Below are 15,953 nucleotides of genomic sequence, written 5' to 3'. Positions count from 1 at the left end.
GCAAAAAAAGAAATAATTATTTTTCCTGTACTTGTGTGTATTCTTAAGGACTTGGGACACTTCTTAAGAATTCAATGGCAGCATATTTCAAAAGAGTATGCTGGAAGCATCTGAAGTAGGCACCTGGGCTTCCAGGAGCTCAGTCAGAGTTCAAGCCAAGGAAGATGCTGTTTGCAGTTTTACCTTACAGACTGGGAAGGATTCCTGCCTGGAGCTTTTTGCTCAGTTGAGGTCTGATGAGGTTGGGGCCCAGAACACAAGAACTGGTGCTGCCTGGTTCCCACAGTATGCTGAAGTCGAGGAGGTAGTGCTGACTGGGGTTTGATTGACTTGCTCTGATTCTTTGGCCCTTTGCACTCTGCATCTGTGGTAACAACGTGGAAACAGGTAAGACTTTTGTTTTAATCATTTTTTAAGCTCTTTGGGACAAGACATCTGACAAAGATTCTGCCATACAAAGACAGGTACAGTCCTACCAGGCTGAGCATTCTGCCCCCATGTTGGGTAAAACTTTTTTATCTTCTTCCCTGGCACAGTGTTCCAGCCCTCCATAGGAGAGGTCTGTGGAAGAGGTTTAAGGCTCTTCAGTGAGACAGCATGCCTACAAAACAAGGAATTACAGAGGGAATAATATCTTAAAAGACCAGACTGTGGCTTGCAGAAATTAATACCACATGTTCACTAATACTGACAGATCATTCCATTTTTGAGAACACTGCACTCAAACTCCTTTGCCTTTATGATTACACTCAAGCAATGTGTAGAACAGCAAACCCTTTTTTTTTCCTTTTTACATAAAACTGGTAAGTTGACACAAACTTATCCGGTAAAGAATGATCAGCCATTTGTGAAGTGCCTATTGTAATGTCTCCAAGGCAAACAGAAAAAAAAAATGATCACAAAAAGCAATATACTTAGATAAAAGCAATACACTTAGATAAATTTATTACCAACACTGGAATAGGTGCCAAGATAGAAAGACGTTACATTGATGGTGTATATCCCAGAACAATTACTGCCTTTTTAAATGAGGATGCTGTAAGGATGGTCCAAGCAATTGTTTATATCATTTGAAAGGCAGACATTCAAACAGGTTAAATTCCAATTTAAAAAGGGTTCAAACTGCAAGATAATCTTTGGATCTCACAATATTTTCTTTTTCTAATGGAGATCAAATGAGATTAATGGACATCTTTCTCATTTACCTTGATTGAAAGTGTTTCCTCTTCCCAAACTACAATCAATGTGGGTTTTTTTGACCCAGAAGTCACAGGATTTACAGCAGAGCTCGGGATATCTCAAACTGCTCTCTCCCTGCCCCCTCCCCACCAAAAAACCCCAACAAACAAAAAGCCCCACCCCACACAACCAAAACCATCAAATCTGCAACCCACAACAACAACTTTAAACAATTTTTTGTCTCAGGTAGGGCAAAGATGATGCTGATCTAAACAGCAACTTGGCACTCTCTGCATGAAATCAGGCAGAGCTACTCAACCAACAGAGGAGCTCAGTGCTTTAATGGACCTTTCAATATGAAAAGCTTGTCACAAATCTAGCATCTAATTATTAAGTACAATAATAAGTTTGTAAGTTTGACACCTTATTAGCCTGGTGTCAAACTGTTTAGGTTTGAATCTTGTGCAAAAAGAATAAAATTAAAATACTACTAATGTAGTTACTGTTCTACTCTCCAAGTAATACCCGGACTACTTAGCACTACAGAAAAAAGTATGAAGTGATAATCAATTTTTCCTTTTTTTATTAGTATGTTGTTTTCTTAGCAAATTTGTGGTACTACTGCTTCAAGTAAAGAAAAAGATACATTTCAAGGGCTGAAGTTAACTCTGAACCAAAGTAATGCTTTGTTCAGTTTGGTGCTTCCTTCCAAAAGAGATTAAGCACTTACTTTGCTCCAAGCTCTTCTACAAATACAACAACTGGCCCATTCTCTGAAAAAACTTCTTGAATATGGGCATTATAAAATTTCCCATTATGGTCTAAGCGCACCTGTAAGGAAAAAGAAAAAGAAAGTGCATTAGTTCCAAAGATGACAGTGAGAGGAGGTAACTCTTCAAAATATCAACATTGTTAGAAACAGAACTTTTCCTCTGGGCAGCAGAAGACCTGAGAATACACATCACAATTCAGTAAATGAATCAAAAGGCAATCTTCAATCCCTATTGCTTCTTCAAAAAGAAATAAAAATACTATTAAAACACACACACACACAACACTAAACAAGCAGCTTACTCAGGAACACTACTTAACGAACTATGCTTTTCAAAACCACATGAGAAAGTTAAAAGCAATCAGTGCAGCCAGGCTTTTCAGCTTTTCTGAAAACACTCTCTCACAATAAAACTCAAAGCTTTTCCATATTAAAATCCACTTCACTTCAGTGAAATTTAGTCCCATCAGGAACATAATGAACACCAATTACTTTGGGAGTTATTCTTCAGAAGGTCTTTTTAATTTATAAAACAACTAAAAATGTTCTTCAGACATGATCATGTTACTGGTCTGACTGACATTCTATGTTCTTAAAATTCTTCTGTTGAATAAAAAAAAAATTCTTAATGTTCCACTACAGTATTTGGCTTTACAGTTGTATTAATTTGATCAACTCTAATTTTCACTATTTACTTCATGTTTTCTTCCCATGTTTTTATCCCACAGGTTTACTGTCTTGCCACATACATATGAAATCTGAGAGAGAGAATATGTTAATTACCAGAGTGTTTTCTCCTAATAATATCTGTACCCTTCAATAAACACTACACAATACAGCCTTAGGGTCTAAAATGCAAATTTTAAGCCTGTACTATTGAACAATAAATAGTCAACTCAGCATCAAGTTCCTTTGGCTTGGTTTGGGGGGGAAGGGGTTTGAGGGCTTTGTGGGGTACTTTGTGGTTGGGGTTTTTTAGGTTTAGAGATGTGTTTTCCCTGGAGTTTAGTCACTATGGTTGATTCCAGTCCACAAACAAAAAAGTACAAATTGAAAAAGCCCCTGTGCTGCATGATTACCCAAACTGAATATTTTCTCATTAATACTGATCATTTTAATAGATGATCAAATGTCCTAGAAAGAAACATGTTTAGCCAAGTACCATCAGTTTAATTAACACGCTTAAGGGGACTAATCTACAATTTGAGAATTTAATGGCAAACCTTGCTTCTTCTTAAGCAGCAACACTTAATACAAATCTTAATCGAATTTAAAGACCACCTCTGTAACACACTTGCAACACCCTAAGCGGAAGAATCGCCCAAAACTTCAGGATCTGCAGTAACTAAAGCAAGCTCTACTTCACTACTTGGAAGTATTGAGATTTCATCAAAGCCAATTTACAAACAGTAATCGCTATCTCCAGTGTCAAACACAAATCCATGGATCTACAATTCCATGCTTAACGTTGAGGCTACCAGACATCTTATACACGTACTCTTGCAGTTAACCTTGTGGCTTTTTAATGTAGCAAATTTGCACTGATGAGTAGTACGTATGCTGTAAGTCACAAACACTGCCAACAATTAAAGAACAACTATATCCTCAGCTGAAGACATAACCCAAGTGTATTTAGAAAGCAGCAATATCAAAATAGTTAATAAAAAGGGAAAATTAACATCTTGGGCAAAATGTTAATGAGGCTATAAACTACAATTCAACACTACTTACTTTACATTTATCTCCAATGGAGTATTGCATGCCAGCAGCAATAGAGAAATCTTGTTTTTGCTGATCTGTAAAAACAGAAGCAGTAATACACTGTTAGTCTAAATACAACAAAAGAGTTACTTTCTTGATGCAGTAAAAATGCAAACCAGGTGTTCAGGCCCTAAATCTGCCCAGTGATCCACGTGAGGAAAACCAAACTAAACTCAAACTGCCACTTGCATCTGTTCTTCAGGAGGGCTTCACTTCACACAGCTTGCAAAAGCTGCAACTTTGAAGTATTCTGTTACTCACCCCATTTGGATCGGAGCCAAACATCGTATTCAACGTTTCTGTAAACCAAGGGATCAAGCGATTTCAGAACCTTTTTAGGCAACGCCAACAAGTTGGGATTCCCATTGCTCTCAAGGTGCTGCACAGAACAGAACAAAGTGCTAAATGGTCAACTACATAGACCTGTCAAGTTTTGCATTTTTCAATCAAGTGCTCAAGCCTTGTACTGAAATATAGAGAAGCTGAAGATACCTAGAACATAAAGAGCTTTGAAAAAAAATAATTAAATGGTGTTCTTTTAACCACACCAGAACGTAATTAAGAACTAAGCAGCACTAGAAAGGACACTGTCCACCTCTGAGCACATCAAAAATATACATTACTTTTCAAAAAAGAGGGTAGTTTTTAGGATATTACATGTTAGGAAAGCTATTAACTCAAGAGTCTCTCAGGAACATTAAATACTAAAAAATACAGAAGAATACAAGTTATTAGAAAGAAAATAAATCTCAACAGAAAAATACCTTGTTGCCAGAAAGAGACTTCATTCCATTCATATCACTAACTGTTGTAGCTTTACTTCTGTAATAGGACAGAGACAAGTTATGTTTTTATAATGAACTGCAGTATTACTAAGGTGTGAAAATCAGGTAAGACACATCTAGAAGGGGACAAAAATACTGAAGCTACCATTCTCTACATGTTTTCCTGACAATAAGCATCCCACAGAACATCTTCACCTCTTGAAGTGAAAAAGCTGTCTAAAATAAAAACTACGTTTTTAACTTTCTATGATACAGAAATAAGATCTTGGGTTTAAGTACAAGTTTTAGGAAGTCTATTTTATGTGCGCTTTGTTGTCACTTTGAAAAAAAAAAGCAAGGGGTGAAGGCAAGGGAAACAAAAATCCTCTCAGAATTTTTGCAACCACAATGCATAAGCAGACATAAAAAAACCTCAAAACCTACTCTGTTAGTTAACTTGCATCAGGCACTCTAATTTACTCTTATTTTCTATACCTGACATCACTGGAAAAATAGTTTCCACGGAGAAAGTCCCACGTATTTTTCCCTACAACAGTTGTAGGCAACTCTCAGTGTGAAATTCTCCCAAAACTATTACACTTAATAACAACATAACTGAAAAGTTTGTATTTATAAAATGAAAAGAATCTTCTGGAAAACTAGCTGATGAAACAAGCTGAAGTCAACTTTAAGACAAGCAAAAGATTTAGGACCTCATAAACACAGTAAAGGGTTTGTAATTTGTATTAACTGGGTCAAGAGTCACATACACACACCAGCCCTTGCGTTATAGGACATATGGTTTAAATCAAAAACATTCAGTTCCACAGTCTCCAGTGAGAATATGACCTTATTTCCAAAGGTGCTGAGGAGGTTAGCAGGATATTTTCTTAGGAATCCCAAAGATACAGGGTAAGGCTACTGCTTTTGAATCCCAGAAAAGCTCCAAGAACAGAAAGGAATAAAGATTTCCACTCACTGACATTTAGCTACAGTAATTGTTTCCTGAAGCAGAAATACTTTGTATTTTAATTGGCAAAATTCCCTAGTATTTTTTTTTCCAAACACAAAAATAAGCTAATCCCTTTCCCAGAACTTCTTTTTTTTTTCTGTGATGTTTTCCATCATCTTCCTTTCTCTTGTTTTCAACCTGTGGGAGAAACCAGCTCCCAACAGCTCAAAGAATTTCTTCTGCCACATGCCACACAGCAGAGCCCTAAGGAAGGACTGTAACAATCATTGGGAAGAGGGGACATGATCCACTAATGCAGCATCACCTCCACAGTTTCAATGGAATTTCATACAAGCCAGAGTTAAGAATCCTACTAAGCAGAAGAAAACCCACCAACACATAAGTGCAAAAATGGCACTGTGAAAGACTGACTATGCAAAAGGAGTCAGGTCAAAATCTCAAAGCTTGTTAGAGCATCCAGCAAAAAGAATATAAACCCACCTCATAAAGATCAAGATAAAAATGGTGCAAGCTACATCTCTATGTCTCCATTAGCTTCACCTCAAGCAGGCATTCCAGCCCCCAAATGTGGAAGCCACACAAGATGGATTACATTCCTGTAACTCTACTCAGCTGCAGAGTAAGCCAAGTCATTCTCACAGAGTTTACCATGGCAGACTGGCACACTGACAGGTCTCCCAGGGAATTCTGTTATTCTGAACAGGAAGAGGTACATGTTGCAATGGCAATAATCCATTATGTAAAGAGACTCAAGGCTAGACCGCATAAAAAACAGAGGAGCCAGAAGCCTGTCCTTAGGTAAGTGAAGATTACACATTGCATTCTTTCACACTTCTAACCCTACCTCTTTGTGCTTCTTCTCTTAGTCATTTGTAAGTGTTTTCAACCCTAACTTTGGATTCTACTACCTATCAGAAATTCAGAAAACTCATTTAACTTGTGTTCACAGGCATCTTGTGTTACCTTTTCAATCTCATTTACCTGTAGTTGTCATCTTCTGAATCTGAAGCAGACACTTCACTGCTCCCATTACTTTCCTCTGTCACACCAACAGCACTAAGTTCTGCCATGATTTTCTTTACATCCATATCAAACACTTTCTCATAGAGCAACTCATACAGCAGAGCTGGGGAAGAGGAGGAGAAAGTAGAAGAGCAAAATCAATTACCAGCTGAATCAGTTTTTGTTCCAGCATTACAGATGGTAATCACACAGTCACTGACAACTCAAACCGAAAACCAACCTACTAAAAACAACTGCGACAAACTTTCACACAGAGCCTTTTCCTGAAACCTAACACTGACAGCTTTAAGATTTTTGGTAAAAATATGCTTTTAACTAATGGCTTAATACTTACACTGGCACAGAGCAGCCTTTTCTGCATACTCTATAGGATACACAATATCATAGTGGTTTCCATTTGAGAAGCACAGCAATACCTATTAAAAAAACCACACAGATATTTTAGGCTTTGCATCTCACTTGATTTTTCATAAGCACTACCTTTTAAATTCAATTTAAGGCACCCATGTGCTTTGTTGTGTCTCAGCATCTCAATGTATCAATAAACAGTCAAAATGTTTGGGGATGTCCTTTAAACCAAACAGAATTTGAACAAAAGTCAAAAAGAATTTAAGACAAGTTAGTGCCTGAAAATTTATTTTTACAGAATTTTATATTAGTAGGAAGACATGCCACACCCTAAATACATCCCATCTATTTAAAAAGAAGTGTTACATGTATTAACAGCATAGCTGCCTTAAATACGTACAAAACAGCTAAAATTGAAATCTCAGAACATTTCATTGTGTTGAATAATAAAACTCACATGCAACTACTTGCTGTTTATAAAGTAGTTTTACTTCAGCCTGTCACAACAGCCATAACTTTATTTTTTTTACCTTATCAGAAAAGCCATTTTCAGTTACACGTGAAGGAGAAGCATTTGGCTCCTGGTATATTATGAAATCTTTCCTGGAAAAAAAAAAAAGGTAGTTAAGAATTTATTTTAAAAGTAGTATCAATAAAAATTTGAGTATTGAAGTCAAATTCAAGGAACATACATAACCACAGAAAACACCTAGGGGTTTCTCTGCTATCATCAATCTCTACCATGGTTTGAAACTTAAATATTTTCTCTCTCCCTTTCATCCATAATGTTCTCTTTCAGTTCTTTGCTTAACAACCTGTCACTTCCTCCAACTTCTTTCTCACACAGGCAAAAGTGTTATCAGTCTTGCAAAATAATTGAGTATATTCACAGTTTCTGGATTTTAAAAAAAAAAAAAAGAAACTTTTTACAGCTAGTCAGAAAAAGCAATTCTGAGAGGAAAAGAAGACCCACGTACTTCAGGGAGCGAAGAAAAATTTACTAGATAACCAAATTATATTCGTGAGAGGTCTGAAGAGTGAAAGTGAAATCACACCTATTCATACTGAATTTCTATCCTATGCCTGGAAAGTCTGAAACTTGCTTACTTATTCACTTGGAACAGAAAAGGAGATTTGTACTTCTGCTTCCATTAAGTCTGCCAGCATGCAGGAAAGAAAGCAACTGTTTCCCTTTACCTCCACCACCATTCCTACCTTCCCTGAGACTCTAAATTGCCTTTTCAATAGAAGCCTGTCTTCCCAAAATAAGCACGGCAGTAACTACTCTTGTGTGTTCACCTCTGCAATGAAATACTACAAAAGAGTTGCATCTGTGCCACAAAACCCTCCTGATGCTTTCAGTGGAAATTAAAAAACCCACTATTATCAACCAGGATTTGTCTCTATTCATTTATCAGCCCTGGATACCAATGTGGCATGACTGCAAAATAAACTACTCCTATTTATGAGAATACATTTCTCATGGCCAGAAATACAACAGATCATGACCATCCAGTTTCTGATGTGATTAAGCATCCAATTCTGCTGACTTTGAGTTATATCGCTCTACAACCTGGCTCAGTGTAACCATCAGACCTTCTCACCAAGCCTCTTGAGCCAGACCTTGCTCTGACTTTCAGCTCAGTCCTCCCCCATCCCTGCAGCCACGCAACTCCGAGCTGGTCCCACTGACCTCACAAAATGCAAAGAGAGAATTCCATGCAATTTCCCACATGTAGCACTCGAAGTGCCTAAAGGCAATATTCAACTAGTTTGATTCTTTCCTCTCATCAGCTGTCTCACTAATAGAGAAAGCCATTAATTTACAGTAAACATTTTGAAGTACTGAATTTTTAATGGTTTTACAAACAGCAGACAGTGAAGATGCTGCGGATTACTCACTCTCTTGTGCAATAACTAGAAAGCAGTTATAAATATTCAGCACATTGTTTCTCACTACTTTGTGAAGAAAGATTTAGTATATAGGAAGTCAGTACAGCCCACAACCCTTAGCAAGAGGATTAGTACTAAAGCCTTAGTGAGAAACAGGAAGAAAAGCAATTTTAACAGAAAAACTAGGATATTAAAATTAATGAAATACAAACTGTACGAGATTACCCACAACTGGCTGGGCAGGTGAGATACATGGCATTACTGCAAACCTCTACTCACATCCCGGATTAAATGTCATTTTCTAAACTCATTTTTTCTATTTTTATTTAATCCCTTGACAGCTGCAATTTTCAAAGCATATTTATAATTTGACAGAGTACTATGGTATGGCATAACATAATTCCATCTTTTCTATTCCAACTGATTTACTAAAAAAACAACAGAAATTATCTCAGTAAGACATACTGAAAGATTTTCTTACTTGTACATAAGAGAAAGGGCACTTATTTCTACTTGTCCAACCCATTCCTGTATTGAAAACAAAAGAAAACTTAATTCAAACAAACATACAATTATACCTCCTCATTAGATGATCAAGAGATGCAAGAAATCATTGTTGAAACTAAATATATGAACACTGAATCTGGAGTTCAGCAAGACATAAAAATACAATTCCTCAAATCATTTTACAGTAGAGAGTACATACATAAAACTATATATTCACATAATTCAAAGACCTTCTAAGCTCAATCAAAATTACTTTTGAGGAAAAAAAAATCCAATTAGCCATCAACTTCAAGGAAAGTACTGTTTTCTATTATAAATCAAGTTTAACATACCTGTGGATTTTCCAAACTTTTTAAATAATCTTCAAATGGCCCCTCTATGAACTGGATTAAAAAAAAAACCAAAACAGCAGTAATTAGTCATTTTTAATAGTGCAGCATATGGAATCCCCAGTCTGTGACCCACTGTACCAATGGGAATGTACCACTGGAAATTGAAGGCTCCCCTGCCCTCAAAAAGCTTACAACCTAAGTATAAAGTGATGTCGAGATGAAGGAATGAACAGTCAAACACATTGGTTTGCCTTGCAGAAAATAACCACATCAACAGCTTTCAAAGTCATCAGACAAGCCAAAATAAACCAAAGAAAAAGCCCCAAAAAGAAATTCAGCAGCCAAATGGGGAATCTGGAAGAAAGCAAAGATGATGTAATGTAGACGTTTATAGGCAATTCATCACAGGCATACAGAGCATCACTGAAGAGAGGACATGTGGACTTGAATTCAAGTATCTTGTTAAATAAACAGCAATGGACAGTCAGGAACAGGCATCACACTTCTGCAGTAGGGAAGCAGTGGTAAGGATCTAGTACGGCCAACTCATAAAGCACTTTTTCCTCTGTTCTGTATCACTTCAAACTGCTTTTACTTTCAGCAAAGGATGCAAACAATCAGACTACACTTCAAGTGCCAGCCCAAGAAAGTGATCCTTCAGCTGGACTCACTAACACAAATGAAGAGGCCAAACTCAGATTTGCCAAGAGCAGACAAAGATGCTGCAGTAATTGAGATATCTTAACTTCAAAGTATTTCAGCCACACTGGCCACAGAGAGGCTAAATTTAAAAATTACTCTTTAGTCACAATCTGCTTGATTTATTTGAAATAAAGATCCACAGATGTCCAAACCAAGACGGAAATCCCTTTATGAACTTAAGCTGCAAGCTGGATGGCCTCTTTACCAACAGAGATTAAGAAACAAGATAATAAGGAGAACTGAGTGGAGTAGTGAGATTAAAAGTTCTGCTTTAGCCATTTTGAAGTGAGAAGAACCAACAAGCCTGGCCCAAATTTCTAATTTAGATAGAAGCAGTCAGGTGTGAAGTTAAAAAATGTGCATCAGTACGACATGATCACAGACAGCAGTTGCTTTTTGTGTCAAAATTGAATGACCTGAAGATATTGCACAGAGGAAGAAAGGAAGGGCACCAGGAAGTTCTCACAGGAAGCTGAAGAGTTAGAGAATGAATGTAACACAGCAGCAATTCAAGATAACACTTCAAGAAAGGCTGAGGATGGAAATGAAGATGGTGGTTACACTCCAGAAATTTTGGTTATAACAGTATCAGTGGAAACAAAGACACAAATTCAAGCTGAAGTGATTACAATAGACAGAGAAGAGGAAGTTCAGTAAGTGCTGCCAGTACATGTCAATAGAGCATAACTACTGAGGAGGCAGCAAGTGAACAGCTGAACCAGGAGATATGGGAAAGAGGCATTTGTTGTTTATGCTGGTTGTGTGTTTGGGTTTTTCAAAGAGAGATAACAATGCTGTATTCCTGACAGAAAACACAAAGCATAGTGAGAGACAGAGGCAGCAAAGGAGAACAGCAGAGCTGAAGCGAGGTACCCGAGGGAGGAAGAACACTGGGAAATGACAAAACATCAAACACCTCCTCTCACAAGAAACTTTTAAAAAGGAGACTTTTCAGAAAGACAGCAAAGATGAACAGGCAAGAAGTCATACCTTGGGATAATGTCTGAAGGAAAAAAAGAACACTGGGATCAGGAGTTTGGAGGAGAGACACCAAAACAATACTAAAACCATACTAAAACCAGCTCGGGCTAACAAAGTAGGGATGGGAAACCACAATATGGGAAATAACATACAATTAAGAGTCAAAAAGGGCATGGAATTTCAAAACACTACACAATGGAACAAGAGAACAGAAGCAGAGAAGCAGATATTGGAATGAGTGGGGTAATTCTGGAAAGAAAGGTATTAAAAAGTCAGCAGTGAAAAAATCAAGTAAGAGAGACATCCAGGAGTTGGTAAGTCCTGGATGGACTGGAAACAATTGGAAGGAGTCAAGTCAGAGCAGCATTGTCCCAGAGAGATCTGCTGTATTTTGTATCTTTAATTCCTGATAACTTCCACATTCATGTGATCACTCACACTTGAGCCCAGGGTACTATGTCAGAAATTACAGCACAGAGACACACCCTTATTCCTGCTTTCCTTCTCTTCCCTACACCAGTGCATATCTATAATAGTCTCTATTTTGGATCTGGGTAAATTCAGAACAGAAAAAGAGAGCTGAGTAACAATCTTCTAGTAGCAAATCCTTACACATACTCACTTCCCCTTTTGTCTATCGTGGAAATCAGGTAACAGTATATACACTAGAACCCATACAAATACAAACAGAAGCACCATTATTGATTAATGCTCTTTTAAAAGGAAGTGAAAAAAAGGATTTTATGATGTTAACACTGATGGTATTGACCAAGTATAGATCAATATCAAGCTTAGTTACAGATGTTTAGGGAAAAAATCCTACAGTGCCAATGCAGAATAAACTGCAGACCCTGAAACAAATTTCACTAATCTCATCAGTCAAATCCCTTATATATTGGAAAAGCAATTAATTAGCAGAACAAGAACATTTTATGACTTTTATTAAAGTAGGCATAATACTAAACTAAATCCCAGATTTTAGTAGCTTCACTATAGACTATTAAAGTTTAAGTAAGTTTGCTTTTCTTTCTTCATGAGCATTAAAAACTTCTCACACCCCACATCACTCCAGTCCAAGGAGTACACAGGTTTCTCCAGGCTCATGAAAATGAGTTACCACCACATATGAGCTAATTAATTTAAAGAGCATCAACTGGTATTTAGCTATGATGAATATTGCCACAAACATAGGGAGGCACAGAATACACTGAAGTTGAAGGAATAAAGTCACTTTTTTTAAATGCTGACAAAGAAAACAAAAATACTTACTGCTTCAAATTTCTCCCTATTTTTCCGAAGATAGTCTACACAAGCCATCCTAACATCAATGTGCCGAGACTGAGAGTGCAACACCTACAAAGGGAGAAAGAGAACAAGGTGACATTGGATCTCAGGAGTTTTGATGACAGGCCACAAATAATTAATGACTGCTGTCTAAATACAGGTTTGGAAATACTCTAGTTTTATTTTTAAGAATATTTAATGTGCATACTCATTCATTAGCAACCTCCTCAGGCAAGTCAAACCTCAATTACTTAATAAAAAATTAAGTAACTGCAGAATTCACAGGTTTGCTAAATTCAAACCTTCAATTTCAAGAGGACTTACTAAGCAAATGAATAGCATTTATTGTTAATCTTTAACTGCCTGCTTCGTAAAGGACTTCAGTTAACTGAAGTAAGTTATAGCAGGAGTGGATGAGGATGTCAACTACCAACATGCATTCATTCAAATGAAATCCAACCAAGTCTCACAGTGCATGTTTACCTTCTCTTCATTTTGAGAGACCTGTTGCCCAAACACTCTCTTGGAAGCCACAAATTCAGTTCCCAACATTGACACCTGCATCTACCTCCTGTTCAAATCTCTACTGGAAAACTGACTTTCATCACAGGTTCCAAGCTACCTCACTACAACATAGGAAGTTCCAGACAATTTAAGTCACAGTGTCTCTTGCAGTCCTTACACACAACCCTCAACATAAATCACTTCCAATTTCAGTTCAGTATTTCTGAATGAAGAGTACACAAATTATACCACATTTGCACATAAACACTTAATAACTCTGAATTAAAGACTTTACTTTCTTAGAGGTCATTTCCAATCTACATGATTCTATAATAAGACTGGGATATTAAAAATGTAATAGCTGACAAAAAGTTCTATCAACACTGGAGTGTGAGAGAAACCTTCTATGTATTAATTAAAAAGTCAGAATAGCAATATATATTACACATATATATTCCCTTGAGATTAAAAACCCCACCCACTTCCAATCAATAGTGTTTACTTGCCTGAACTTATCAACTCAGCAGAGAAAGGAATTTTTTTTAAAAAAGTGATCTGTGTATAATTAGCACAGGAATCTGGTTTCCCACAATCAGAAGCACCAGAGCTCCCACTGCTGTTTGCTTGTACTTAAGACAAGATGACGCTGTCGCTTTTTTCCTTTAACACTAACACTGAAATGGGGGAGGGGAATTCAACAGGAAGAACAAAATAAATTACTCATTTTCTCTAATTTTATAGTAAACTAATTAACAAAACTAAGAACATGGCTTTTCAGCTCTTTCCACTAAATTCTGTTTCCCAGTCTCATACCAAGCAGCTGTATTCCAATGTTGAGATCTTACACCGACAAAAAGCTCTGAGGAGGCGGTAGAAGGTCAAAACAGATAAGGATTTCTTGGTGGCAGGAGGCAGCTGTACACACAGAACTTCTCTCACCTTGCAAGGTGGAAATTATTGTAATAAAGTCATGTTTTTCACTGGTACGTGACTGCATAACCTTAGCCTATACCTGTCCGCGTTTTAACACTAATTACCACCCACTAATGAGATCTACTTCCCATGCCTTCGTGAGAAGGAGCTTTGTTTATGTAACCAGTTACCTGCTCGGCCACAGCCCTGAAAAGGCAGGACCCATCCTTGGCCACTTTCTTCCTGTACAAGCCCTGAGATCGCAGGTAGCGGTCCATGGACGTGTCCCCGGGGGCGTCCCCGCCGCTGCCGGGATAGCTCTGCTCCCCTCCGCCGGCCCTGCCCGCCGCATCCATGTTCACCGAGGAGAACGCCGCACCCCTCCTAGTCCCACATGGCGAGGAGAAGCCGCGGCGCAGCTCCGGGGCCGGGCGCAGGTGCAGCAGCCGGAGCGGGGGGCAGCGCTGGCCCGCCGGCAGCCGCAGGAGCAGCAGGAGCAGGAACAGGAGCGGCAGGAAGAGCAGCAGCCGGCTTCACGTTGTCCACTCGCATGTGGGGAGCGCGGAGAGAAGCGGCAAAGTTTCCCTGCGCAGCCCGGACTCGCAGCTCCGTCACTGCCGCGGCTTCCCGGCTGCCGCGGAGGGCCGGGGGCAGCTCCGGCGGGTCCCGGTGCCGGGTGGAACGGGCGCGTCCCGGGCGCGTAGCCGGCCTGCGGGCGGAAAACAAAAGGGAAAGGAAGGACACGTGCAGCCCGCCGAGAGGGAAGGAGGGGAGGGCGCAAACAGGAGCGTAACCTGGCGCTTATTTTCACTTTCAGCCCGGGCGCTGCTGGGAGCCGTAGTCCCGGAGGAGGAGGAAGCGGCGGGAGGCGGACACAGAGCCGGGAGGAGGACACAGCGCCCGGGGCCGTGCTGTCAGCCTTGCTCCCGGTTAGGATCATTCCATAGCTTCTAAGTTTTAGAACCAGCACGGGGGGGAATGGTTGGTGAAAAACTCTACGTAACTCGGTAGTGTGCGCTCGCAGCCCACAAAGCCAGATGTATCCTGGGCTGCATCCAAAGCAGTGTGGGCTGCATCCAAAGCAGCACAAGGCAGCAGGGCGAGGATTCTCTCCCCCTCTACTGCGCTTCGCTGAGACCCCACCTGGAATACTGTGTCCAGCTCTGGTGCTCCCAGCACAAGGAGGACATGGAACTGTTGGAGCAAGCCCAGAGGAGGCCACAAGGTTGATAAGGGGACTGGGGCACCTCCCCTATAAAGACAGGCTGAGAAAGTTTGGGCTGTTCAGCCTGGAGAAGAGAAGACTGTGTGGAAATCGTACAACAAACTTCCAGTATCTGAAGGAGGCCTAAAAGGAAGCAGAAGAGGGACTAGGAACTGTAGTGACAGGACAAGAAATAACTGGTTCAAGCTCAGAGTGGAAATTTAGGTTAGATATTTGGAAGAAACTCTCCACTGTGAGGGTGGCGAGGCACTGGCACAGCTTGCTCAGGGAGGTTGTGGATGTCCCATCCCTGGCAGTGTTCAAGGCCAGGTTGGATAAGGCCTTGAGCAACCTGGTCTAGTGGGAGGTGTCCCCACACAGGGCAGTGGGGCTGGGACTAGATGATCTTTAAGGTCCATTCCAACCCCTTCACATTCTATGACTTTGTCTGAAACCTAATCCACAGTATGTGGAATGTGTGCATTTAGTTAGGCTTTGTTTGGTCTGGGCTTTCCCACCCTGACAGATGAGATTGTGAGATTACTTTTTAACTCCATCCACTTGCAGGAAATAAGATGGAAATAAAACAGAGATAGTAAAAATGGGCTTACTTTATAAAGGGATTTTAAAAAGCCACAGCAATTCAATACTTTTAATGTATTACTTTTTTTGTATGCCACTCTTAGTTGTAAGAAGCCCAAACATTTGTATTGTAATTGCATGATTAAATTTTGCTTGGCATTGTAAACAGGATTTTTGATGCACAAAATGTGACAAGAAAGGACGCTCTTCAAACTTGTAAGGCGTTTATTTT

At 39.3% G+C, this 15,953-nt stretch overlaps 1 protein-coding gene across 1 annotated transcript; it reads right to left on the bottom strand.

The window, feature by feature from the left end:
• Positions 1 to 6,426: 6,426 nt before the first annotated feature.
• On the bottom strand, positions 6,427 to 14,881 carry LOC120409626 (OTU domain-containing protein 4-like). The gene is made up of 7 exons (XM_039551388.1): positions 14,127 to 14,881; positions 12,505 to 12,588; positions 9,553 to 9,603; positions 9,195 to 9,241; positions 7,351 to 7,423; positions 6,807 to 6,888; positions 6,427 to 6,575 (listed from the first exon to the last, which is right to left on the bottom strand). The coding sequence occupies exons 1-7, from the start codon at positions 14,289 to 14,291 to the stop codon at positions 6,427 to 6,429; spliced, it is 651 nt and encodes a 216-aa protein (XP_039407322.1). The 5' UTR covers positions 14,292 to 14,881.
• Positions 14,882 to 15,953: the final 1,072 nt, after the last annotated feature.

Source organism: Corvus cornix, chromosome 4 (assembly GCF_000738735.6).
Source record: "Corvus cornix cornix isolate S_Up_H32 chromosome 4, ASM73873v5, whole genome shotgun sequence".
Classification (NCBI taxonomy): domain Eukaryota; kingdom Metazoa; phylum Chordata; class Aves; order Passeriformes; family Corvidae; genus Corvus; species Corvus cornix.
This window is presented reverse-complemented; position numbering and strand designations above follow the sequence as displayed.

Coding starts and splice junctions, on each gene's coding strand:
- LOC120409626 (XM_039551388.1), bottom strand. CDS start 14,291: ATGGATGCGGCGGGCAGGGCCGGCGGAGGGGAGCAGAGCTATCCCGGC. Junction 12,589..14,126: donor TCAGGGCTGTGGCCGAGCAG/GTAACTGGTTAC, acceptor CTCCCTTTGTAG/GTGTTGCACTCTCAGTCTCG. Junction 9,242..9,552: donor AAAGTTTGGAAAATCCACAG/GTATGTTAAACT, acceptor TTTTCAATACAG/GAATGGGTTGGACAAGTAGA.